The sequence below is a fragment of the Dromiciops gliroides genome, chromosome 5 (genome assembly GCF_019393635.1).
Source record: "Dromiciops gliroides isolate mDroGli1 chromosome 5, mDroGli1.pri, whole genome shotgun sequence".
NCBI classification, from domain to species: Eukaryota; Metazoa; Chordata; class Mammalia; order Microbiotheria; family Microbiotheriidae; genus Dromiciops; species Dromiciops gliroides.
Genome location: NC_057865.1, coordinates 238,940,544 through 238,966,149, shown reverse-complemented (window position 1 = coordinate 238,966,149; position 25,606 = coordinate 238,940,544). Strand labels below are relative to the sequence as shown.

The 25,606-nt window shown below is 38.2% G+C and overlaps 1 protein-coding gene across 1 annotated transcript; it reads right to left on the bottom strand.

Annotated features, from left to right (window-relative positions):
* Positions 1-22,890: 22,890 nt before the first annotated feature.
* LOC122727849 (40S ribosomal protein S15a-like) lies at positions 22,891-23,283 on the bottom strand. Its single transcript, XM_043965726.1, has one exon. It carries the CDS (start codon positions 23,281-23,283, stop codon positions 22,891-22,893), a length of 393 nt encoding a protein of 130 aa, XP_043821661.1.
* Between the last annotated feature and the right edge of the window lie 2,323 nt (positions 23,284-25,606).

The window sequence follows — 25,606 nt, the reverse complement described above, 5'->3', positions numbered from 1 at the left end:
TGAAGATATAATTATTCAGTCTTGCTTATAGTCTCCAAAGCAGCAATCCTTATGGACAGACTCGGGTTTTTTTTTAATGTGTTTTCTTACCCACAATGCCTAAGCAGTACTTTGAACATTCTCAATAATGTTTGTTAATTGCTTTATTTGAACCATATGTTTGAGCAGTCATCTGACAGAGATTGGCCTATATCAGGGAAATCACACTGATGTGAATCCCAGTTATGAATGAAGTGATCAGAACCAAGAGAACAAGTTACACAATAAAACCAGCAGAAATATTAATGGAAGGGTCTTAATTCCATGCCATTTTCTCCTGTTTTAAGTCGTAAAATCAAAGCGTTAAGAATTTTTCACTTTCTCTTGTAAAAAACAACCATGATATTAGGGAGTATAGCTTCTGCTGTTGGTGTTATTGTTCAGTCATTTTCAGTTGTCTCTCGCTCTTCCTGACCCCATTTGGGATTTTCTTGACAAAGATACTGGAGTGGTTTACCATTTCCTTCTCCAGCTCATTTTGCAAATGAGGAAACTGAGGCAGACAGGGCTAAGTGACTTGCCCAGAGTCACACAACTATTAAGTGTCTGAAGCCAGATTTGAACTCAGGAAGATGAGTTTTTCTGACCTGACACTCTATCCACTGTGCTACCTAACTGCTAGAGATTATGGTACTTTAAAACATCCAGAACATTGAATTTGAGCACTAGAAGGGTCCATGAAAAGTGCTGTACAGGCAAGAGAGCATAGGATTCTGAATCAAAAGACTCTGGGTTCAAACCCAGTCTCTTCCATTTGCTAACAGTGTTTCTTTAGGGAAGTCTTTATCTTTCTTAACCTCAGTTTTCTCATCTGTAAAATGGGGCCATGCTGAGTTGAACAATGTAAAAAAGCTCTGTAAAATACTATACAAATGAAAGCAATTATTAGTTTAACCTTCTACTTATGCAGAGATTCCTGCTGTAACATCCTTGAACAAATAGTTGGTTGTCTAACAAGGAACAATGAAAAGAGTTATTGGGTCTGGAGTCAGAGGTTTTGCTGTTGTTCAGTCTTTTTCAGTCATGTCTGACTCTTTGTGACCCCACCGGGGATTTTCTTAGCAAAGATACTGGAGTGGTTTTGACATTTCCTTCTCCAGCTCATTTTACAGAAGAGGAAACTAAGGCAAACTGGGTCTCAAGATCACACAGCCAGTGTCTGAGAGGACATGGGTTCAAGTTCAACCTCTGATACTTGCTAGTTGTGTGACTTAAATATCTTAAATTCCTTGGGCCTCAGTTTCTTTATCTGTAAAATGAAAGGTTTTGTCTAGATGATCTCAAAGATTACTGCTAGTTCTAAATTTTCTTTTTTTTTTTTTGGAGGGCAATGAGGGTTAAGTGACTTGCCCAGGGTCACACAGCTAGTAAGTGTCATGTGTCTGAGGTCAAATTTGAACTCAGGACCTCCTGAATCCAGGGCCGGTTCTCTATCCACTGCACCACCTAGCTGCCCACTAGTTCTAAATTTTCAATCCTAGTAACAGTGTTTAAAAAAAGAACTTTCTAACAATTAGAGCAGTACAAAATGGAATGGATTGTTTCCAAAGACAGTGAATTCTTAGGTAATGGAACTCCTCATAAAGGTGCTGGATGTTCACTTACTGAAGATGGTTCAGAGGAGATAAATGTTCATGGATAGGTTTGGTTAAGATGATCTCTGAAGTCTCTTTCAACTTTGCAATCCTGTAAATAAATATTATGTAAAGAAAAATTATGTATGGTGGATTTCAACATTTCCCCAAACCACACATGCATACAAAAATTATATGAATGAAGAGATACCATAAAAACCAGGCACCGTATTAAAGAAAAACACCTTATTTTATCACTGCAAGTCTTCCTTTTATGTACTAATAATTTTTATAGGCATCCATATGTACACTTTTAGGGCATAACAAAAATGATAATGCTTCTGCCTATATTATAATTGAGCTGTGAAGGAAACATATTAAAACCTGAAGCAAACAAAAGCAAATATGATTTCAGAGACAGTGTAGAGCAATGAAAACTGTGGACCTAGGCAAGTGTTCTCAGCTTTTTCACATACAAGCTGTGTAACCTTGGAAAATCACTTAACCTTTGAATTTCAATGATCTCATCTGAAAACAGGAATCATCACACCTACAATAGCTGTCTCATAGCATTGTTGTGAAGCTTAAAAGAAATTATGGATACAAAGCACCATATTGGGGTTTTTTGGTTTTGTTTTGTTTTTAAGACCAGTCTCCCTATCTTGCCCAGGCTGGAAGTGCAGAAGCCACTCATGGGCCAGTCTCATTATGCATAGAACCTTTGGCCTATTCTTTTTTCTCGCCTAGACCAGTTCTTCCCTCTTTAGACAGTCTGGGGATCTTTCATTCCCAGAAGATCACCATATTGGTGCCAGATATAGCATGGCCATCCAATGGGCTTGACCTACTATGTCTCCTACCTCCAAGTTCCAGAGGCTTGCTTGCCTTAGCCTTCTCAAGATCAGGTTTTACATGCGTGGACCATGCTATATAAATGTTAACTACTATTGTGATGATGCTAATGATGATGACAATGACAAAGTGTAATATCAGAGATAGTGTGGCATAATGGAGCTCCTTTTGCATCCCTAGTGCATAGCACAGTGCTTGGCACATAATGGGTGCTTAATAAATATTGATTGATTGATTGATTTGTTGAGCCTGTGGAAATGGGATTTCAGGGCACACCCTATGGAGCACAGGTAGGGATAGCCCTTTACAGTATGTCACATTTATTCTGGCTTAATACTAAAGGATTTACACCTTGGAATTGTTAGTCCCTAGAGCCTATGCTTTGGGAAGATGGGGGTCACTCCAAGGAGCACATATGGGGCTAGGTTCATGCTCTGCCTCATTGCTAAAGGACATGTAAAGCTAAAGGTTTGTAGGTTTTCTCTTGGTTTTCCATGATGGAGTATGGAGGTTTTGCGAAAGAGCACTGGCCACTGAACCAAGAGGAACTTCCCATTCATTAGACTTTAAAAAGAAAAATGGGGGGAGGGGGCAGCTAGGTGGTGCAGTGGATAGCGTACTGGCCCTGAGTCAGGAGGACCTGAGTTCAAATCCGGCCTCAGACACTTGATATTTACTAGCAGTGTGACCCTGGGCAAGTCACTTAACCCCAATTGCCTCACTAAAAAAAAAAAGGAAGAAAAAGAAAAAAGAAAAATGGGGACAGCTAGGTGGTACAGTGGATAGAGCACCGGCCCTAGATTCAGGAGGACCTCAGTTCAAATCCGGTCTCAGACACTTGACACTTACTAGCTGTGTGACCCTGGGCAAGTCACTTAACCCCAATTGTCTCACACACACAAAAAAGATCTCTGTTCTTGCACTCTCTTCCCCTCTTTTGAATATGGGTACTCTCCTTTGTACTTCCCTACAGTGGGGACTTATCTCTCTGCACCCCCATTTCTGAAGCAACTACCTACCCATGGCAATGAGATTTCAGTCCCTAGCTATCTCTTCAGTCTTGTGTTTCTTTCCTTGAGCAAAGGTCATGAAACACTGGTCCTGAGATGGATGCTTTTGGCTTGGCAGTTACCTTGTGGGCTTTACAGTCTGGAAGTTTCATAGTCCAGGTACTTGCTGTCAATTTGTGTGGTGGGGAGAGGGTTCTTCCTGAAATTTCAATACTTTTTGTTGGGGGAAAAGGGAGAGATAACCACTAATGAATGGGATCATCCTAGAACTTGAAAATCAAAGCCACAAACAGAAAACCTGGAGCTTGAGTTGATGTTTAAACAATGCTAATGAAGGTAAGTTAATTTTTTTTCAAGAGTCTCATTTGCTTCCTATGAATATTCATTTTATAGGGGAGTATAATAGTGGTGATGGGTAATGTTACGTTGTCTCTTTATGGACTTGTATGAGTCCTTTTGCATCCTTGAGTCCCACTCTTTCTAGACCTCCTAGAAGCATATAATAGGAGTGAGAGGTTGCTCTTTCATGTTTTAAGCATTTTTTAATATCAACTTATGAGTCTTTTTTTCCTAAAGCATATATGATAGCTGCCCTATACCTGCAGTGAACAGTGAGTAATTTTGTAATGAATAATTTTCTAGAACCATATCTAAAGTTTATTTAAGCAATTTCCATCTTGGAATTTGGGGTGGAGGTATAACAAGCTAGAGAATATTAGAAAAAAATGACTCCCATATCTTGGAAGTCAAAGCTTCCCAAGACTAAATATTGTCCTCTTAAGCACAAAGACAGAATCCTTTTGTGACAAATGGGCAACGTGTGACATATGGAGGGCCATAGGATACATATTGAGGGTATTTTGTTGGATTTTTCATCCATAGATTTAGCCAACAAAGTATCAAAGTCTCATAGCTCAGATATAATCCATAAAGGAGTTCTGGAGTTAGATCCAAAATGGTGCAGTAAAGTCAGGAAGCTGCCTGAGCTCTCCCAAATTTCCCTCAGAAATTTTCCTCAATGGATTCCGGAGCTACAAATCCTACAAAAAGACAGACTGAAGCAATCTTCTGGCTTAAGATAACCTAGAAGGTCCTCAGGAAAGCAGTTTCACTGGGGTAAAAGGGAGCACAACTCAGTGTAGAGAGTATCTGGGCAAGCCAAGCTTTTATCCACAGTACAGATCAGCAGCTGAGGACTTGAGGTTCTAGCTCAGCAAGCTAGTGTCACAGCAGGCCAGTTGTGAGGCCCCCAACAGACCCAACTAGGCTGGGACTCTCTAGTGCACTGAGTAAGCTGCAAGTGGCTGAGGCCTCAGAGCAGAAAGCCAGTGAATAGCCCCCTGGCCCCAGTAAAAGAAGCTTGGGACAGTGCATGCTGTACCCCAGGAGCAGAATTCAACTATAAAAGGCATGAAAGAGACTAAAATATGAATAAGAAACAGAAAAAAACCCTCACCATAGAAAATTACTATGGCAATGGGTAGGATCACAACTCAGAAGAGGACAACTATGTCAAAATGCCTACATATGAATCCTTAAAGGGGAAGAAGAATTGGTTTCAATACCAAAAAGGCCCCCTGGAAGAGCTCAAGAAGGATTTTATAAACTAAATAAGAGAAGTAGAAGAAAAATTGGGAAAAGAAATGAGAGCTATGCAAGAGAAAGTCAATAGCTTGGGAAAAGAAAATAACACCTTAAAAATACAATTGGACAAGGGCAGCTAGGTAGCACAGTGGATAAAGCACCAGCCCTGGATTCAGGAGGACCTGAGTTTAAATCCAGTCTCAGACACTTGACACTAGCTGTGTGACCCTGGGCAAGTCAGTTAACCCTCATTGTCCCACAAAAATTTATATATATATATATATATATATATATATATATATATATATATATATATGTGTGTGTGTGTGTGTGTGTGTGTATGTATATATACATATATATAATTGTACAAATGGAAAATAATTCCTTAAGAATCAGAATTGGACAGATGAAAGCTAATGACTCAATATGACAACAGGAAGAAGTAAAGCAGAATCAGAATATAAAAGTAGAAGAAAACGTAAAATACCTCTTCAGAAAAACAATAAACCTGGAAAATAGATTCTGGAGGGACAATTTAAGAATAATTGGACTAGGGGCAGCTAGGTGGCACAGTGGATAAAGCACTGGCCCTGGATTCAGGAGGACCTGAGTTCAAACCCAGTCTCAGACATTTGACACTTACTAGCTGTGTGATCATGGGCAAGTCACTTAACTCCAATTGCCTCAAAAAAACAAAAAAGAATAATTGGACTACCTGAGGACTATGATCAATAAAGAGCCTGGACGGCATATTTCATGACATCATCAAGGAGAACTACCTCAATGTCTTAGAACCAGAGGAAAGAATAATCATTGAAAGAATCCACTGGTTACCTCCTGAAAGATCCTCCAAAAGGAAAACTCTAAGGAATATCATAGTCAAATATAATCCAGAGTATAATGGAATCAGAGAATTTTGGTGTGGGAAGGAAAGGAAAGAAAAGAGGAGGGGAGGGAGGGAAGAAAAGGAAAGGGCAGGGAAAGAGAAGGAAGGGAAGAAGAAAGGAGGAGTAGGAATCCCAATCTATTTGGGGATAGCTCTGCTAGGAATTGTTTTCCTTTACACTAAGATAAAATTTGTTTTCCTGTAATTTCTATCTATTGGGTCTAGTTTTGCCTCTGGAAATGTTGAGTTCCCTTTTCCATATAAGTTTCCTTCAGACACTTAGCTTCTATGTTTCTCTAAGCCCCATTTTCCTCTCTCATTGTCCTAACTATCCTCCTCTGCATGGGTTCTGACTTGTCTATGGTACAGTCAGTCCTCAACATTTACCCATTTAACTTTTGCAATTTCAAGCATTCCTATGATTTTATTAGTAACCTCATTTTCATTTTCATGTTGGCAACCACGCACATTTGTGGTTATATGCAGGAGAGAAAAAAATGGGAAGCATGGATGTACACAAGTCTGTGGAATTACTAGTATCCTACTAGGCATTTCAATGGTCCTGTTCACCCTACCATTGTAAAGAGCTCTCCATGAATTCCTTTCATATATTCAATTGTACCTTTAAAATTCAACTTATGTGTTACAATTATCCCCTCAAAGCTTAGTGCAAGTCCTTTGGGCTCCAAGTCCAAGTGTGCAAAGCCAGTGATGAGGATTACTGAGAAAATAAAGGTGTTAGGTAAATTTTGTGCTAAGAATGTCTTTAGCTGCTGTCTGTTGAGTTTGGCATTAATCAGTGATTCCTCCACAAAAAAGGAGGAAATTATTTTGGTACTGCAGATTTCATGTATTATGAAAAGTGAATATTGTCTGAAAAAAATGTTCATTTGTTTCTTAGTGAGATGTTAGCATAAAAGGTCATAGAATTCTAGGGAATTACTAGTAAAAAATGTTTTGCATGTTACCAATTTTATTTTGTGTACTGCATTTTATGGGTTATTTCATGGTTAATGTCTTAGGAAAAGTATATATTATCAAAATTAATGTTTTGTTATAGAGAATCACATGCAAAAAGTTCATTTTCAGCAATTTCTATTGAAAGATTACATTTTTTGGTGGTCACAATGTAACAATATTTGCGTCTGACTTTTGTGCTATTTTCTAGGAATGTTACTTCTGCAAAAGCTGGGGATTGACTGTATGGCCTTCCTTAAAACATGCTACTCATGACTGAACCCCTTGTTTTGCAATCCATGCCTCTGTTCTTACAAACTAAGATTGTATTAGATTGCCACATCACACTATTGACTCAAACTGAACAAAGACAAAGAAACTGAAATGAGAAGAAAAAGAAGAAAGTAGTAAAGAAATGAAATGACCTAAAATAAAAGTGAGCAGAGAAAAAATACCCAAAAAACTATCCTATCAGAATATTTTACATTTCATTTTCAAGAGTTGCCCATGACTTTCATATTGTCTTATTATATGCCAGTTTTAGATGCTGAATAGTTTATAGCTTTGAAAAAATAAGAATAGAACATCTCTAAATGTTAAAACTTCAAGTTTATGTTGACAAGTAAACCTTGCTTCTGTTATTTCTTACTTTCGGAGCTTTCAATTCATTCTAATCACTGAACAGGGAAGTTTTGTAGGTCTGATTCCATAGAATTTAGAGCAAGAAGGAACCTTAGAGATCATTTATTCCAATCTCCTAATTTCACGAATGAAGAAATTGGAGCTCCTAAAGGGGAATGATTTGTTTGCGGTCAAATAGTAAATGGAAAAGCAGGTATTGGAACCTAGGTCTTCTACTTCTAAATTCAATGGTTTTTTTCTACTATACCAGAGATAAACTCAATCTTTTTCTCTGGATTTTTATTTCATTATTATACCATTGAGTCACAGAAGACAGAAATTGGGGTTCTACTGTCAAGTTAAGAAGCCAAGGATGCATTTTTTTTCTTTTTTTGTTGGTGTGGCAATGAGGGTTAAGTGACTTGCCCAGGGTCACACAGCTAGTAAGTATCAAGTGTCTGAGGCCAGATTTGAACTCAAGTCCTCCTGAATCCAGGGCGGGTGCTCTATCCACTGTGTCACCTAGCTGCCCCTGGATGCATTTTTTAAAAATTAAAGTTGTTTGAGGTAACAACACTTGACCATGCAGCTATTTTTGCCTTTCTGATGAATACTATCTGAATACTTTCTGGTTTCAAACCTCAGTAACCTAGATTGATACATAGTTGACCCACTGACTAACATTTCATTCTTGTTAATCATCCAGAAGGAATATTTCATTAGAATAAGGCAATTAGCAGAATGAAGAGCTACTCCTCTCTACCCAAACCTCAAGAGGTATCTTTCTAAACACTTCATGCTTGGTGTTAAAAGAGGTCACCAAGATCAACTTGGAATTCACTTACCCAAGCAACAACAGAAATAGATCATTCTCTTTGGCTTTCACTTCTCCAGTATCCCAGACCACTATGATATTTATAAAATATGATGATGTTGAAACCAGATGTCAAGAAGATTATTTAAGTAGTTACATTCTTTAACTTCCCAACCATCCCTACCCCTCCAATACCATCATATTGAGTTTATCTATTGGCTGTTTAAAAAAAAACAAATCCTAGATTTAGCTGACCAGTGTAGTCCTCGATCACTTCAGCCATTTGTTAATTCCATCTATTAATATAATAGTGGGATTTTTCTTATCTTGCTCTTAATGTGGTCTACTATATTTATAGTTTTCCTAATGTTGATCCAACCCTACATTCCTGCTATCAATCCAACTTGGTCACACTGTATAATCTTTTTGACAGATTGCTATGGTATTAACTTCAGAAAAAAGGAATTCCAACCCAGGATAACCATGGTAACAGAAGGTATGCTTGCTTTATAAAACCTGTTGGTGTTGGGGCAGCCAGGTGGTGCAGTGGATAGAGCATTGGCCCTGGAGTCAGGAGGACCTGAGTTCAAATCCGGCCTCAGACACTTAACACTCACTAGCTGTGTGACCCTGGGCAAGTCACTTAACCCCAATTGCCTCACTAAAAAAAAACAAAAACAAACCTGTTGGTGTTATTAAATATTTTAGAGATAATAATAGAATCATAAAATAATACCACCAGGAGAGACCCTGGAGATCATTGTATCTTCTCTAATCTCCCCGATTATTAATGCACACACACTTTCTACATTACCTTGAATTACTTTGTAATTACTTCCTTGTATTCATGTTGCATCTGAGTTACTCTACTTATTGCACAGTCCCCCGACCAAAAAATGTAAACTCTTTGAATTTACAAATTGCTTTGTTTTGTTGTTGTAGTCCACAACCCAGGAATGTACCTTGTTTAATAAATGTTTGCTGACATTAATAAAAGAAAATTAAATTGGGTCTAGGTCTGTCATTATACAAATGAGGAAACTGAGGCAAGGAAATGTTAAATGCCATCCATAGTCACACAAGTACTTGGTATGATAATGGGATCAAATGCTTGAAGCTGGAAGGTACCTCAAAATAGGAAATATTAGAAAATACATTCACTGGGGGCAGCTAGGTGGCGCAGTGGATAAAGTACCAGCCCTGAATTCAGGAGGGCCTGAGTTCAAATCCAGCCTAAGACACTTGACACTTAGTAGCTGTGTGACCCTGGGCAAGTCACTTAACTCTCATTGCTCAGTCCCCCCCAAATACATTCACTACTTCATTTGATGTTGACAATAACTCCTTAAGCTGGTATTGAAAGTATTGGGTGGAAAGTGCACCATGCATGAGCACGCATGTGTGTGTGTGTGTGTGTGTGTGTGTGCATGCCTTCAGGCAAAAACAGTTACATCAGTTACTTCTTTCATACCAGGAGAACCTTTAGGCTTGTCATCTTTCTCAGATTCTCTCTCTTGGTTCAAAAATGAAAATGTTTCATGTATAATCTGAACATATATTTGTGCATAAGCACTCTTTTTTGGGGGGGGTGGAGCAATGAGAATTAAATGACTTGCCCAAGGTAACACAGCTAGTAAGTGTCAAGTGTCTGAGTCTGGATTTGAACTCAAGTTCTCCTGATTCCAGGGCTAGTCCTTTATCCACTGTGCCACCTAGCAGCACCCATAAGCACTCTTGAAGATTTCTTACAAACACACTTTCTCATTGGCTTCACCCTCACCTGATATGAGGAAAATATCTTTTATCTCTTTTATGGTTAAGTTCCCCTTTCTCATTCCTATTTTGTGCATTTATAGGCAATTGAATTCATGATATATGGCCACTTAGTCTTATCAATAGCTTCAAACAGCATAGAAATAAAATCATCAATAAAATAAATAAACTTCAAAATTCTTATTGCTTTGGCTAACTACTGAAGACAAACAACTTTTCTCCCCTCCCAGCCTCCTTACATCCTCTTGCATCCTTCCTTCCACCAGATCAATAATGATAATAACAATTAGCATTTATATAGCATGTACTATGTGCCAGATACTGTGCTAAGCACTTTACAATTACTATCTCATCTGATCCTAACAAGTATGAGAGGTAGGTGCTCTTATTATTCCCATTTTATAGATGCAGAAATTGAGACAAATTGAGGCTAAGTGACTTGCTCAGGGTCATACAACTAATAAGTGTCTGAGCTGGATTTGAACTCAGGTCTTCTTGACTCCAGGTCCAGTGCTCTCTATCCACTGGGTCATCTAAATCAGAGGAGAAAACAGAAAGTAAATAATTAAGAAAACAAATTTTTTAATGGTTTCCTGTTGCAGAGATAGAAAGAGAAATGAGGGGGTTACAAGGAAATGTTTCACCAATTGTCATCTGCTATTTCAGGCTGATCTGCTTTATGCCCCTGGGTTAAATTCCAGATCATTTCCTTCTCAGTTGCATTGGGTCAGCATCTCTTCTCAGCTCCTGCTGTGATCACTTCCACTGATTTCTGCTCATAGTTGAGAGGAGATCAGTGGTCATAGGTCATTACTCTATGGTCCAGCATAGAATCCAAGAGAGATCTCCAATCTGAACTGCCAGATAAATCTCTCATTACCACACTTTTCCATGGAAATTTCTGAAGTTCAAAGCCATAGAAACTTGAGAAACTCTGGGTAACACTTGCCCACCCACAGGCAGACAGATCTGGCCCCTCAATTCTCCATCATTAGATTTCAAGGGAAGGGGCGATTTACAATGAACAGAAGAGCTATCTTTCTTTCCTTAGCCAAAAATTTTGCAATCCCTTGAAAAATAAGTTGAGAAATCTTTGATATTTGAAAATCATGGGATCATATACTCATAGAGCTAGAGCTGGAATGGTTCTCAGAAGTCATTTAAGAGAGCTCCTCATTTTATATTTAAAGAAAATGAGAACCAAGGAGATGATGTGTCTTACTCAAGGTTACACAGTATGTCTAAAATTATATTTGAATTTGTATTTTCTGGTCCAGGGCCAAGACTCTTTCCAGCGTAACACAAAGTATACATATGCATCTCAAGCATCAAAATGAATACCAGCACTCAAATCAACAAAGCTAATTGTCTCATCATTACAGACAATCAGACCACAGTACTATGGTTAAAACATTACTTAAAATTAATGTGTTGTTCAGTCCTTTTTAAGTTGTGTCTGACTCTTTGTGACCTCATTTGGGGTTTTCTTGGCAAAGATATTGGAGTAGTTTGTCATTTCTTCTCTAGTTCATTTTACAGATGAGGAAATTGAAGCAAAGGTTAAGTGACTTGCCCAGGGTCACACAACTAGTATCTTAGGCCAGATTTGAACTCAGGAAGATGAGTCTTCCTGTCTCTAGAGCCATCACTCTATCCCCTGCAACACCTAGTTTACTCACTAGGAATGCTCTATACTGGTACAGTCATAGATCTCTTTCCTATCTCCTTCCCATCCCAAAATAAAATCCAACAATCTCTGTATGTTTCAAGTCAATCTGAGTTTTAGACTGAAAGAGAGATAGCGTAGAGCAAAGCAGGGTGATTAAATGGTTAACAAACTAACTTACATTCAGGATATGTTATATAGCCATACATGATTGTACACGCATTTCCATAATACACAAATAGAAATAAACAGCATAAACCAAACCAAACAATGCTAGCAATAAAATACCAACAAAACTATCACATAATAAATATATATAAGCAAATAGCAAAATAATGCATAGGTAACAGACAAGTGTAGCTACAGTACATACTGGATATTAGCAAATAAACAAATGCATATAAACAGCAAAATAATAAAAATAGCAGCAAAATTTAGAAGTAGCATCTAGGTGGCACAGTGGGTAGATTACTCTTCCTGGAGTCAGGAAGGCTGATCTTCTGAATTCAAAACTGGCCTCAGATACTTATCAGCTGTATGACCCTGGGCAAGTCACTTAACTCTTTTTGCTCCAGTTTCCTCATCTGTAAATTGCGTTGGAGAAGGAAATTGCAAACCACTCCAGTATCTTTGCCAAGAAAACCCCTAATGGGGTCATGGAGAGTTGGACATGACAGAAATAACTCAACAACAACAACAATTTAGGAATATATACTAACTAACAGTTTAATCAATATTTATCAACATGCAAGATTTCCCAGGTCAACATTAACATTGTCTTCTGGCTACATGTATAACTACTTCTCCAGTTTCTACCACAACCTTAGTTAGTCTGGTCCCCAGGCTAGAAGAACCTGCTGATCTTTTAGTAATCTGTACCTAAGCTGGTTCAAGGTATGGGTTGAATAATGTAATCATAAGTTTTAAAGACTGTCATTCCATTGGCTGCTAGGTGGCACGGTGGATAAAGCACTTGTCCTGGATTCAGAAGGACCTGAGTTCAAATCCAGCCTCAGATACTTGACATTTACTATCTCTGTGACTCTAGGCAAATCATTTAACCCTCATTGCCCCACAAAAAAAAAAAAGACTATCATCCCAAAACCTGAACTCATCAATCACCCAGGCTGTTATCTTTTCCCAGCTCTATCAATTATCTATGTACCCTAAGGCTTTTTCCATTGGAAGTCCTAGGTAGGAAAGGTATTGCCTGTGGGTTCAGTTCTCTTTCTTGTGTGAACTGGGATCCTCTTCAGAACAAAATTGTTGCTCCTTCCTTGCTCTAGAAGATGACCAATGATATGAGGAGGGTGATGTCTTGATTTGCAAGTGAATTGGGTTTGAGTGAGGCAGAGTCCTGCAAAACCATTAGCCTCACTCTCTCTTCTAGTCATTCTGATTCTAGTGGCAAGACAGGTCAAGACAACTGGTGATGGCCCCGGATGGAGTGGAAGACCTTGGCCTTTTTAAGCTAAGGAAGGTCTTTCATAGGTCTCAGTTTTCTGAGGCAACACCCATTCAACAATTAAAATCTGGGTAAGAATTGAGGCAAAAGAAGGCCTGGTTTGCCATCATAAAAGGCCATTGGATGACATATACACACGCATACATATATACACATATACATATACATGCCTACATACATACACACACAAGAATACACACATATATGTGTATATACATATATACATATGTGTGTATATTGCTTTGATCTTGAGAGACTTTATGGGAGAAGTGAGGAAGACTATATATATATATGTGTGTGTGTGTGTGTGTGTGTGTATGTGTATATATACACACATACATATATACACACATACAGTCTTCCTCACTTCTCCCATAAAGACTATACATACATATGTACATACATACATACATACATGCATATTTATATATAGTCTTCCTCACTTCTCCCATAAAGTCTCTCAAGATCAAAGACAGGGCAGTGAGATGGCACAGTGCAATGGCCCTAGGGACAGGAGGATGTGAATTCAAATCCAGCCTCAGACACTTATTACTAGATGTGTGACCCTAGGCAAGTCACTTAATCCTGATTGCCTTCCCCCCCACAAAAATCATGTGCATATGTCAGCATGGAAATACCGCTGGACTAGGACAAGCCTGCACAAACATTTTATCTCTAGTTTACAAAGATGTGATGTCTTTTTTTTTTTTTATTTTTTAAATTTTTTTAGTGAGGCAATTGGGGTTAAGGGACTTGCCCAGGGTCACACAGCTAGTAAGTGTGTGTTAAGTGTCTGAGTCCGGATTTGAACTCAGGTACTCCTGACTCCAGGGCCGGTGCTCTATCCACTGTGCCACCTAGCTGCCCCGTGATGTTGTCTTATAACCGGAAGGCCGGAGTTCAATATCTCCCTCTGACATGTATTGGCCATATGACTTTCGACAAATAAGATTGACATTTTTGGAGATGAGGCTTACTTTCATTGATAGACAGAGTTGGGAATACCCTATACCAATGAAATAATGGTTTCATTCAGGGGTGCACTGGCAAATGTTTAACAACCATTTCTCCAATGCCGTGACACATAGTTAATTTTCATCTGTGTAAATAAACACTTTCTCCATTATTTTCTTAAATCCAGATAATTAATAAGGCAATAAATCAAGTCCTGATTTGTAACCTCTGCTGAATTCCAAAGGGTAAATGCTACACTCAAAATTTGATCATTGGCTCTGGTTTAGGCTGGTTCTAGAGTATCTCTCACTCAGTTCCTCTCTGTTGTACAGATAAAGAAAATGAGGCTCAGAGATTAATAATTGTTCAAGATCACATAGCTATTAAGGAACTAAGCAAAGATCCTAAAAAGAGAGTTTAAATTGTAATTTAATTTTTTTAATTTTAGAATAGATTTTAAATTTTTTATGAGTCATGGACCCCATTGACAGACTAATGAATCCCATGCATCACTTCTCAAAATAATGTTTTTAAATACTTAAAAATAAAATAGGATTACAAAGGAAACCAATTTTATCAAAATACACTTAGCAAACATACATATACACCTGTGGACGTGTGTGTATACACATATAATTCATAGACCCTGGTCTTGATTTAAAGGAAGTAGAATAATTTTGCTTGGATTGAAAAACAAACTTTTCAGGTATCTAGAATTGGGCTGATTGATGGACTGGTAATCTTTTCAAAATGGGCATGCCAGCCAGAGTCTAGACTTTTAAATTTCCCTTTGAGCGCTACAGGGAAGAGAGGCTGCTTTATTAAGCTCAGGGCATAAGGATGGGTACACCAAGCACCAGCTGCTGATTTATAAGCTGAGGGCGTAGGCATATGTTGGGTGGGGAGGGATGTGGAGGCAGGGGAAGGAAGTAAACAGGTGCCAACTGCTGACTCTTCTGACCTAGTAAGGGCTTACCCACTGACCACTGACTTCTGATAGTGGGGAGGGGTTTAGGCCTGAAATAACTGAACCATGTGGCATCTTTGGCACATGCTGCAAATCCTTGGCATAAATCCTAGTTTGCAAGTGGTTGGAATCACCAGCTAACAAGGGAAGTGATAGAATCTCGGCTCTTAGAGAGTTTCAAGAATAGTACATGGACAGTCCTTCTGGGTGTGCCCAGACCTAGAGAGTTTTATTCAATGATCTTGGAAGTTCCTTTCATTCTTCAAATATTTCCATTCATTTCTGCTAGGATAGAATCTCTGTAGCTACAAAAAGACTAGAGCTGCCAATAGGGACAGAGGCAGCTGTGGCGATGTGGATTGAGAAAAGGGAGATCTGGATTCATTCCTCCTTCCCACTCATATTGGCTGTGTGACTCTGGGAAACTTATTTAACTTCTCTGTGCTCCAGGGACGTCACTGTTTATAAATTTTAGAGCAGGTGTTGATCTGTATAAGTAGGAGTTTTATTGTTGTTGTTCAGTTGTGTCTGACTCTTTGTGATCCCATTTGGGCTTTTCTTGGCAAAGATAGTGGAATGGTTGGCCATTTCCTTCTCCAGCTCATTTTATAGATGATGAAACTGAGGCAAACAGGGTTAAGTGACTTGCCTAGGGTCACACAGTGAGTAAGTATCTGAGGCCAGATTTGAACTCAAGATGATTCTTCCTGACTCTAGGGCCAGCACTCTATCCACTGTGCCACTTCGTTTTCTCATTAGAAATTCCCTATACTTGTATAGTCACAGATCCCTTTCCCATTTCCCCTCTCCCTCCCACTCCCCCAAAATAAAATCTAACAATCTCTATATATTTCAAGTATTAGTCAGCCTGACTTTTAGACTTTCCAAAATTCTGTTAACATTGGCAAGCATGCAAGATTAACTCTTAATTATTCATGGGGGCATTAGCTGGAGGAAGGTTTTATGCGTAAATTGGTTTCTCTTCACCTAATACATTCTGGAGTTGATTCTCGGTGCTGTCAGTTGGAATGTATTCAAGGAATACAAACTTCTTTTAAATCACCAAATATGATTAAAATATTAGGAAGGTAAATCTGCTATTTAGAAAGAATCACAATGCATTCCTAAATCAGAAAGAAATGATTTGCTCCTCTGCCACTGTTGATTATCTCTATCCCTGTCCCACTCTAGTAATGCAAACAGCCAAGAGTTGATTCAACATACTAAGAAAATACTTATTGTAGAAAAAAAGGTCTTTTTCACGTTTGATGATAGTGAGACAAAAAGGATACTTCTGCTGATATCGATAAACCTCAAGTCCTCAGAACCTAATCTTTAGTAGCGGAAAAGCAAAAATACAAAAACAAAAACAAAAATTCAGAACAAAGAAAGAAAAGAAGGAAAATGTCCTTTTGGGATGAGAAAAAAAGGTCTTGGCTAGATGGAGCCAAAAGAGTATGCCCAGGGGCAGCTTGGTGGCACAGTGGATAAAGCACTGGCCTTGGATTCAGGAAGACCTGAGTTCAAATCCAGACTCAGACACTTGGCACTTACTAGCTATGTGACCCTGGGCAAGTCACTTAGCCCTCACTACCCCACCAAAAAAAATCTCTGAAAAAAAGAAAGAAAGAAGGGAACTATAGTCATTAGTCTCAATTATTTGGTTGTTTTTATTCTTTCCATTTATATTATTGTAGTCATTGTGCATACTGTTTTCCTGGTTCTGGTTATTTCTCATTTTGTCAGTATATACATTATATTTATTATTTCTTACAACTGTTTTATTCCATTACACATGTACCACACTTGGTTTATGTATTCCTCGATTGATAGGCATATACTTTGTTTCCAGTTATTTTCTACTACAAAAAAGTGCTTCTATAAAAATGTTTGGTATACATTAGATCTTTTTATCTTTGATCTCTATGGTGCATATGTCTAACAGGAGGATGTCTGAGTCAAAATGTAGGGCCATTTTTTTATTTCTTTCTTAGCATAATTTTAAATTGCTTTCTACAATGGTTGGGCCAATTCATAATTCTATCACATTGTACTATTATGTCTCTTTTCAATGACCAACAAACACTGTGATTATTTCCACCTGTGGTCATCTTTGCCAATTTACTGGGAGTGAGATTAAATATTAAAATTATTTGATTTTTACTACTTCTCTTTGTAATTTGAAACTTTTCTTTTCATTTAGTGGTTAGTAGTTTGCATTTCTTCTTTGAAACTTTCCTGAAGACTTAATCCAGGAGACTAAGGAACAAACTATTGATATAGTTGCTTGGTCACCTAAGGCATAAAAATATCACTGGTGAATGAGGAATTCAGTCTCCTCAGGCTTGACAAATTATTATTGCAGGGAACATCATGGTAAATGTGGAGGTAACAGGTACTGAATCAATGCAGTATTTTAAAATTTCCTTTCAATGATATACTGTTAAGCAAAATTGTGTTAAATGGCATAGCATCCACAAATATTTCATTTCATTTCCAAGCCTATATAACACCAGACTGAGGCTGGTCTATTGTATTTTGTCAAGGCCTTTTTCTGTGTCTATGGACATAATACTGTTCATTTGGATGGTTTTATTTTTAATCTGATTATTAATTGTTCCTAACATTGAACCATTCTTGGTTCCCTGGTGTGAATTCAACTTGATCATAGTGAATATTTTTTGGTTATATTTCTATAGTCTTTTTGTCAGGACTTTAAAAACATTTTCAATTAATATTTATTCATGATATTGGTCTATAATTCTATTACTGTCCTTTGTCCTTTTCTGATTTTGGTATTAAGAGCTATTTATCTTGTGATAGGAGTTCAATAGTTGATCTTCCTCAGTTTTTGAAAATAATGTGTGTAGTATAAGTATTAGTTGTCCTTTAAAAGTTTGATAAATTTCTCCTCTAAATCTATCTGCTCCAGCATTTCCCCCTGTCTGGTAGTTCATTGTAACTAGTCCAATATTCTCTTCAAAAACCAGATTGTCTAAGATCTCTATTTTGTATTCTTTTAATTTATTCAATTTAAGCAATTTCTCCAAGAATTTTTTCCTGATCCTAGTTGCTATTGCTCTCTCCCCCTAATTTCCTGGTATTTATTTTGGGTTTGTACTGAAGAGCATCTCTGATCATCACATACATAAAGGTGTTGGAACGAACATCTAAGGACACGAGCAAGTGTTTTTCTCTTTGTTACTAAGATTCGGAATGAGTGATTTCCACCACATTCATTGCACCAACTATAAGGACATTAGAGCCTTTCCTCCCCTTTTCCTTTAGCACAATGATGACAGCTAGCCCTCAGTTTAGATCTAAATTAAAAACTAAATTCTTCTAACAACATGCACAGTGCTAATTTATTTCTCTGTAGGGATCTTTGACAATACTCAGTTGCATTCAGCCATTGTAACTAATTCCCCACTGGGGGATCAGTGAAGAAGCTTCCTAGAGTCCTGGAGTTCATCAGAAATTAAAAAAAAAAAAAAGCAAACGACTTTAGATGAACCAACTTTTGGGAGAGTACAGAGGGCATTATGTGGGAGTGGTACCTAATGCTCTCATCTTTTTATCATCTTGAGTAACACAAGGTTTTTCCCAAGCAGGTGCAGCTTAAACAAAGCTGCCCCTTGAAACCAGATGTTGAATGTAGTTTAATACTTTCATGGGCTTTTTCAATTTTATTATTATTACCATTCCAATTTAGACAGTGCAGAAGCCTCTGGGTACATTTACAATAGCAAGAGTAAGAAAAAAAATTCCATTCGACAGTTTGTCTTCTTTGTGCTTTTCTGAGGGGATAGTTATAGACCACATGGAAGGGGGGAAAAAGCTGTGGGGTTATTTTTTCCAGTGGTGCGCAATAACTGGGATACTTTGTATATTCATTTCTGCGCAGATTAATTTTTACTTCCACTGAAATGCTTAGAAGTTGGAAGAAGGGATCATTGCAAATTGGATTGTGCCTGATGAATCATGATGTGAATTCTCGACTGAGACATAGAGCAGACCCTGACTTTACTGCCAATGTTTTCTAAACACATAAGCCTTTCAGGGAAAATTACTCAGGATGCAGTAAAAACATGGGGGTTTTTTTTATGACTAAATGTACTCATTTGCAGTAGGTCAATATAAATTCAGATCTAACCTTCGACTTACAGAGATTATTCCTAGCTCTTAAATTGCTGATTGCACTTTGTTGATAGTGCTGGTGGGGCTGACAGTAGGGGAGTTTGCATGTCAATTCCCTTTTTTCCTTTTTCTTGGATTCCTCCCTTTTATCACAGCTTCAGGACTACACCACTTTTTTTTTTTTTTGCAGGGCAATGGGGGTTAAGTGACTTGCCCAGGGTCACACAGCTAGTACGTATCAAGTGTCTGAGGCTGGATTTGAGCTCAGGTACTCCTGAATCCAGGGCCAGTGCTCCATCCACTGCTCCACCTAGCTGCCCCCAGGACTACATCACTTTCAAAAAATCATAATAGTTATATATATATATATATATATATATATGTGTGTGTGTGTGTGTGTGTGTGTGTGTGTTTGTGTGTGTATGTATATGTATATATACATATATGTGTATATATGTATGTATATGTATATACATATACACATATGTATGTATATATGCGTGAATGCATATATGCATGTGTGAATTTAAAGACTGTAGTGCTTTTGTTCCCCCTTCCTTTCCTTCCTTTTTTTTTTTTTGTTTTGGAGGCAATAGGGCTTAAGTGAGTTGCCCAGGATCACATAGCTAGTAAATGTCTAAGGTCAGATTTGAACTGAGGTCCTCCTGACTCCAGGGCCAGTGCTCTACCCACTGTGCCACCTTGCTGCCCCCACAGAGTACTTTGTAAAGGTTGATGTAGTGGATAGAGTGCTGAGTCTGGAGTCAGGAAGACCTGAGTTTAAATCTAGTTTTAGACACTTACTAGCTAAATGACCTTGGGTAATGCACTTAATCTCTGTCTACCTCAGTTACTCAAAAAGGGGATAATAATAGTAACTATCGTCCAGAGTTGTTGTGATGATTCAATGAGATAATATTTGAAAAGTGCCTGGCCCATAGTAGGCACTTAATAAACGATTGTTCCTCTCCCTCCTTTACATGCATGATCTTATTGGAGTCTTGAAACAACCCTATGAGGCAAGTGTACAGGTTCTGTTAGCCCTATCTTACAGTTGATGTTGTTGTTTGTCCTTTGTTCTTGAAGAGAACCATGACATTAGGGTGATGTCATGACTTGGAGTCAATTGGATTTTAAGTGAGGCAGGGCTGTGCAAAGTCATCAACCTCACTCCCTCCTCCAGAGCCATTTGGGTTTAGCGACAAGATAGAAATCAGGACGACTGGGGATGGCCCTGGATGTTTAAGGCAATTGGGGTTAAGTGACTTGCCCAGGGTCACACAGCTAGTAAATGTCTAAATTGAGATTTGAACTCAGGTACTCACAACTTCAGGGCCAGTGCTCTGTTCACTGCACCACCTCACTGCCCCTTTTACAGTTGAAGAAACTAAAACACAGAAAAGTAAGGTGTCTGACATAATAATGGTCACATATTTAGTAAGTGTTAGAGTTAGAATTTGAACCCATCTTTTCTTAACTCCAGATCTGGCATGCTATCTGCCTTAAGACACTCTCTTCCAATCTTGTTATTATTTCCTCTTCTGTAAACTATACATAGCCTTGGCATGGGATAAAAGCAGAAACAACATTTTGGTTCTATTTTGGTGACCAATTTAATTTCACTTCTGATTGGGGAAGAAATGTATAGAAACACACTGTTTCCTGCTCACTACTCCATGTAAAGACAAAGGGGTATTCTTGACCCTATCTCCTCCTAACTTCCAATTTTTATTTCTGTCTATAATATACCTGTTGGGTGAGATCTTTGGAGAGATGGGTCAACGATTTAAAAACAAAACCATTCCTTTTCACTTTTCCATATTCTTCTGCCTAAGCTTCCTATTTCTACTCTCATGCATTTAAACAGTTGGCTACTATTAAAATAATTTCCATTTTCTCTTTCTGAAATTCATTTTTTTTCCTCTATCTACTCCCAAATCTCTGCCTAGGCTCTAACATGTCCTATTTACAGTTTACTATCACTCTCTAAACATACCAGTAATGTGTCCTTCAACTCCAAGAACTAGAGCTTTTAAAATCTTATAGCCACATGGGGGAAATGTATTTAAACCTGTTAATCAGACTAGAGAACAAGGGCAAAGCACAGAGATCGACTTTATGGATCTAATTACGGAGCTGCTGGGCACTAGGGGGTTCTTAATAACTTGAGTAAGGGAGACAGCTTTTAAAATGCCCTGGCCTTTGCTATATTTTTTATCACCCATTCTCTGAATGATTCTGCTATAGGGGACACTTAGCAAGTGTAGGTTAATACCTTTTAGTTGCTTTGGGAAGGGGTATGAGAATTGAAATGTGAGAATTGAAGCTAACTTCACCAAAATAATCAAGTTGCTCCTAATCTGCTCTCTAGGTTCAAAGTGGTTCCAAGATACTTTGGAGGTGGGTTTCACCCCAAGGGGGCCATGGGCCTCAAGGAATGTGTGATTAATCAATCAGAGGGTAGGATGATGGGTCACATCTCCCCCTCTCCCCCGTAAGAGTGAGCTTGTCTCCAACACAACCACACTTACCCTTATCTTTCAAGATTCCTTCACTCTTGCCTAATCCCTGCCATTATACAAACTCTCAACCTCCCTCTCAAGGGAGTTAGTTATAAACTACCCAGATATTCACAACAGCACAGGTGCCACTGGGAAAATTCTTTCCTACTTCTCTCTATCCCCAGTATAACTATACTCTGTCCCCCATATCTCCTCCTGGCTATGGCAGGTAGTGCTCAGAGGCTGAACTTGGGATCCAGTGAATAAGGAACCTGTCTCCCTTTTTTTTTTTTTTTTTTTGGTGGGGCAAGGAGGGTTAAGTGACTTGCCCAGGGTCACACAGCTAGTGTGAAGTGTTTGAGGTTGGATTTGAACTCAGGTCCTCCTGAATCCAGGGCCAGTGCTTTATCCACTGCTCCACCTAGCTGTCCCCTCCTTTTCATTTTAAATGGATGGATTACAGTAAGAACCACATATCTTCTTACATCATCTTTCTTGCAAGACCTGCCCCTCTTTCAAACTTCTCTAGGTTCAAACCTCAATATGTTCCTTGACTTCTCTCATTCAATTCACACACCCAATCAGCTGCCACATCTTTTTTTTTTTTCTGGTCTTCCAGTATAGCTTTAGTGGCTTCAAAGCTAAATGTAGGTGAGCTGAATAAGTGAAGAATACTCTATAACCTGAGAGACTGGAGAATAGAGTCCTACTCAACTCATATACCCAAATAAAATGTATGTGCATATTAAAACAACACAAGAGATTGATGGCCTTCTTTCCATGCCTCTGTTGGAAAGGACTGTTGTACAAGTAGATTTTTGTTCATTTCAAGTTTCTGACACTGATTGGACTAATGCTCAGGTATGTCAATACAAATCCTATTATATAATCCAACAGTGAGGCAAAAGTTGACCCAAAAGATCAGAATAGATTTGGTAAACACTCAGCACTTAGCACCAGATACCTATGAAAACCAGAAATATGAGCATCTGCATGATGCTATTAAAACTTTTTTCAAGCTACAAAACCACTGACTGGAAGCACACCATGGTCCACTGGAGCATTTTATTTGCATGTATGTTTTATACCCTTAGAAAAAGAATCCCAGGATTTTTCCTCGTGTGTGTTCTCGTCTTGCTTCCTTTTGGTCCATGATGGCAGCTGAGGTTGTAAGCACAATGAACCCAAACTGACAGGATGGTAGCAGATTATTCTGCCACTTTTCCAGATCTTTCAATTGAACATCAAATCTGGGGCTGATTACACCACACTTGTTTAATCTGCATGTCAGGTTCACAACAATTTTTCCTGCTCTTTCATCATTGATGATCTCAAATTCGCCAATGTAACTGTGCTTCATCATCACAATTAAGAACCTGACAATTACTTCAGAGCATGGCCTAATGAGAACCTGGCATTTCCCTTGTTTTTCTGCATTACTGATGCTTCTGAGAGCATCTGCCAGGACATTCATGCGCACCATGGTGGTGGCACTGCAAGATGGCGGAAAACCTGCCAAATCTTAACGTTTCTGCCTCCACGGCATCTCTCTGTTATGTCCTTTTATTTCTATTCACATGGCCACCACTCTACTTTACCTCTCATCTAGACCAAAGCTTCTTAAACTGTCACTCATGATCCCATATGGGGTAACATAACTGAATTTGGTGGTCATGAAAAATTTGTCAGTAAATGTTTGATTTGTGTACCTATTTTATATACCTATATACCCTGTAGTTACGTAAAAATTTCTTGGGAGATAAGGGATCATAAGTGGAAAAAAAAAAGTAAGAAGCACTGATCTAGACTGCATTAATAACTCCCTGATTGACTTCTCTGTCTTGAGGATCCCCATTTTCAACCCATCTTTCACACTGTTTTGAATGTTGTCTCTCGCATTAGATTGTAACCTCCTTGAGGGCAGGGGTTATCTTTTGTCTCCTTTTGAATCCCCAGCACTTAACACAGTCATGGATACTTAATAAATGTTTATTAATTGATTGATTGATTGACATAACTGCCAAACTAAAGTGATTTTCTTAGAGAGCAGTTCTGACATGTCATACCTCTACTTAAACTCCAGCAGCTATTAATTGCTCACCTAGCAAATATTATTTCCTTTTTATCTCACCCTCTTTTTGGTTTTTTGGGGGTTTTTTTGCAGGGCAATGAGGGTTAAGTGACTTGCACAGGGTCACACAGCCAGTTAAGTGTCAAGTGTCTGAGGCCGGATTTGAACCCAGGGAGTCTTGAATCCAGGACCAGCGCTTTATCCACTGCGCCACCTAGCTGCCCCCTTATCTCAGCCTTTTAAGGTTTGTAATCTGGGGATAAATTTTATAATGTGAATAATTATTAGTGCAATGGTACATGTATATAATTTATAAATAAATGTATTTATATTTATTATATTATATTTATTTGTATTGTTTGATTATATTTAATATATTTATTAAATGTTATATTCTTGTTTACATATTATATTTCTTATAATATAATACTATGGTATGTTATTTTTTATGTTTATTTTAAAAAATTAATTTTAACATTTATAAATAATTTTTAAATATACACTTACTGGTATATATGGTCAAAAAAATATCACTGACAAATGATTTGGTGACCACTACTATAAATAACGTCAATAGCTCACATTTATATAATGAGTTAAGATTTAATCACCCCTGAAAATACTTTTTCCTTATAGGTCTATCTGAGAATGGCAATATAAGTATCAGTATACTCATTTTACTGATGAGGAAATTAACATTTAGAGCAGTTAAATCAAATATTTAGGTCTATAATCAGACTTTTTTGATTCCAAAAGCTTGGCTTTTCTCACTATATTTTACGTCCTCTCCATAAATAACCAAGCCAAGTGGCTAATGCCCGTGTTGACTTCATGCAGAAGAGTGTAAGAGTGACAGAAAAAAAAAAATCTCAATTGATTTACTTCATTTTGTCCTCAGCCTAGAGCCTAAAAAATGTGTTTGCCCATTTTAAAGTATTTCCTGAAAAGGAGGGTTTTTTTTAAACCGCTCTTTTAAACCACTCTTACTTTTTTTCTTTTTTTAAACAATAAGGACATTATTTTTGGCTGTTAGGTCCCTGCCTTCAGTGGAAAGAAAGATCAATGCTCTTCCCTCCTCCTATAGGGCTGGCTCTCTGGCAGGATGGTATTAATTGCTAATCAAAGACAATTGAGCTAGGCTTCCTTACCTCCTGAGAAAACAAAAGGGAAGAATGCTATGAATAAATAAATCTTCCTTAGGAATCCTGGTGACTGAGATGCCAGCTAATCTAATAGATTGACAGGTAGTTGCTCACAGCAGTTGTCCTGGAGGGCTGGTCAAAGATGTTTCCAGTGAAAACAATGGAGCTCTGAGAATTGAGGAGTTCATTTCCAGCAAATAGAATTTTGCAATGATTTGAACTATATTCATGGTATTTGGCTTTAGATCACAGTCAAATTCTGAATCTGTAAAGATGAGGTTGAATTTGGGATCAAAAGATCAGAGGTATAGTGCTAGAAAGAGATCTTAGAGGCCACAGAGCAGCTCCCTCCCCAATTTTGCATATGACAGGACTGATGAGCAAAGTTAAGTGACTTGCCCAGGGTCACACATAGCTAGGCAGTGCAATGGATAGATTACTGGGCTTGAAGTCAGGAAGACCTGAGTTCAAATCTGGCCTTAGATACTTACTAATTGTGTGACCCTGGGCAAGTCACTTAAACACGGTTTGTGTCGGTTTCCCCAACTGTAAAATGGGAACAATAATAGTATCTACATCCCAGAGTTGTTACG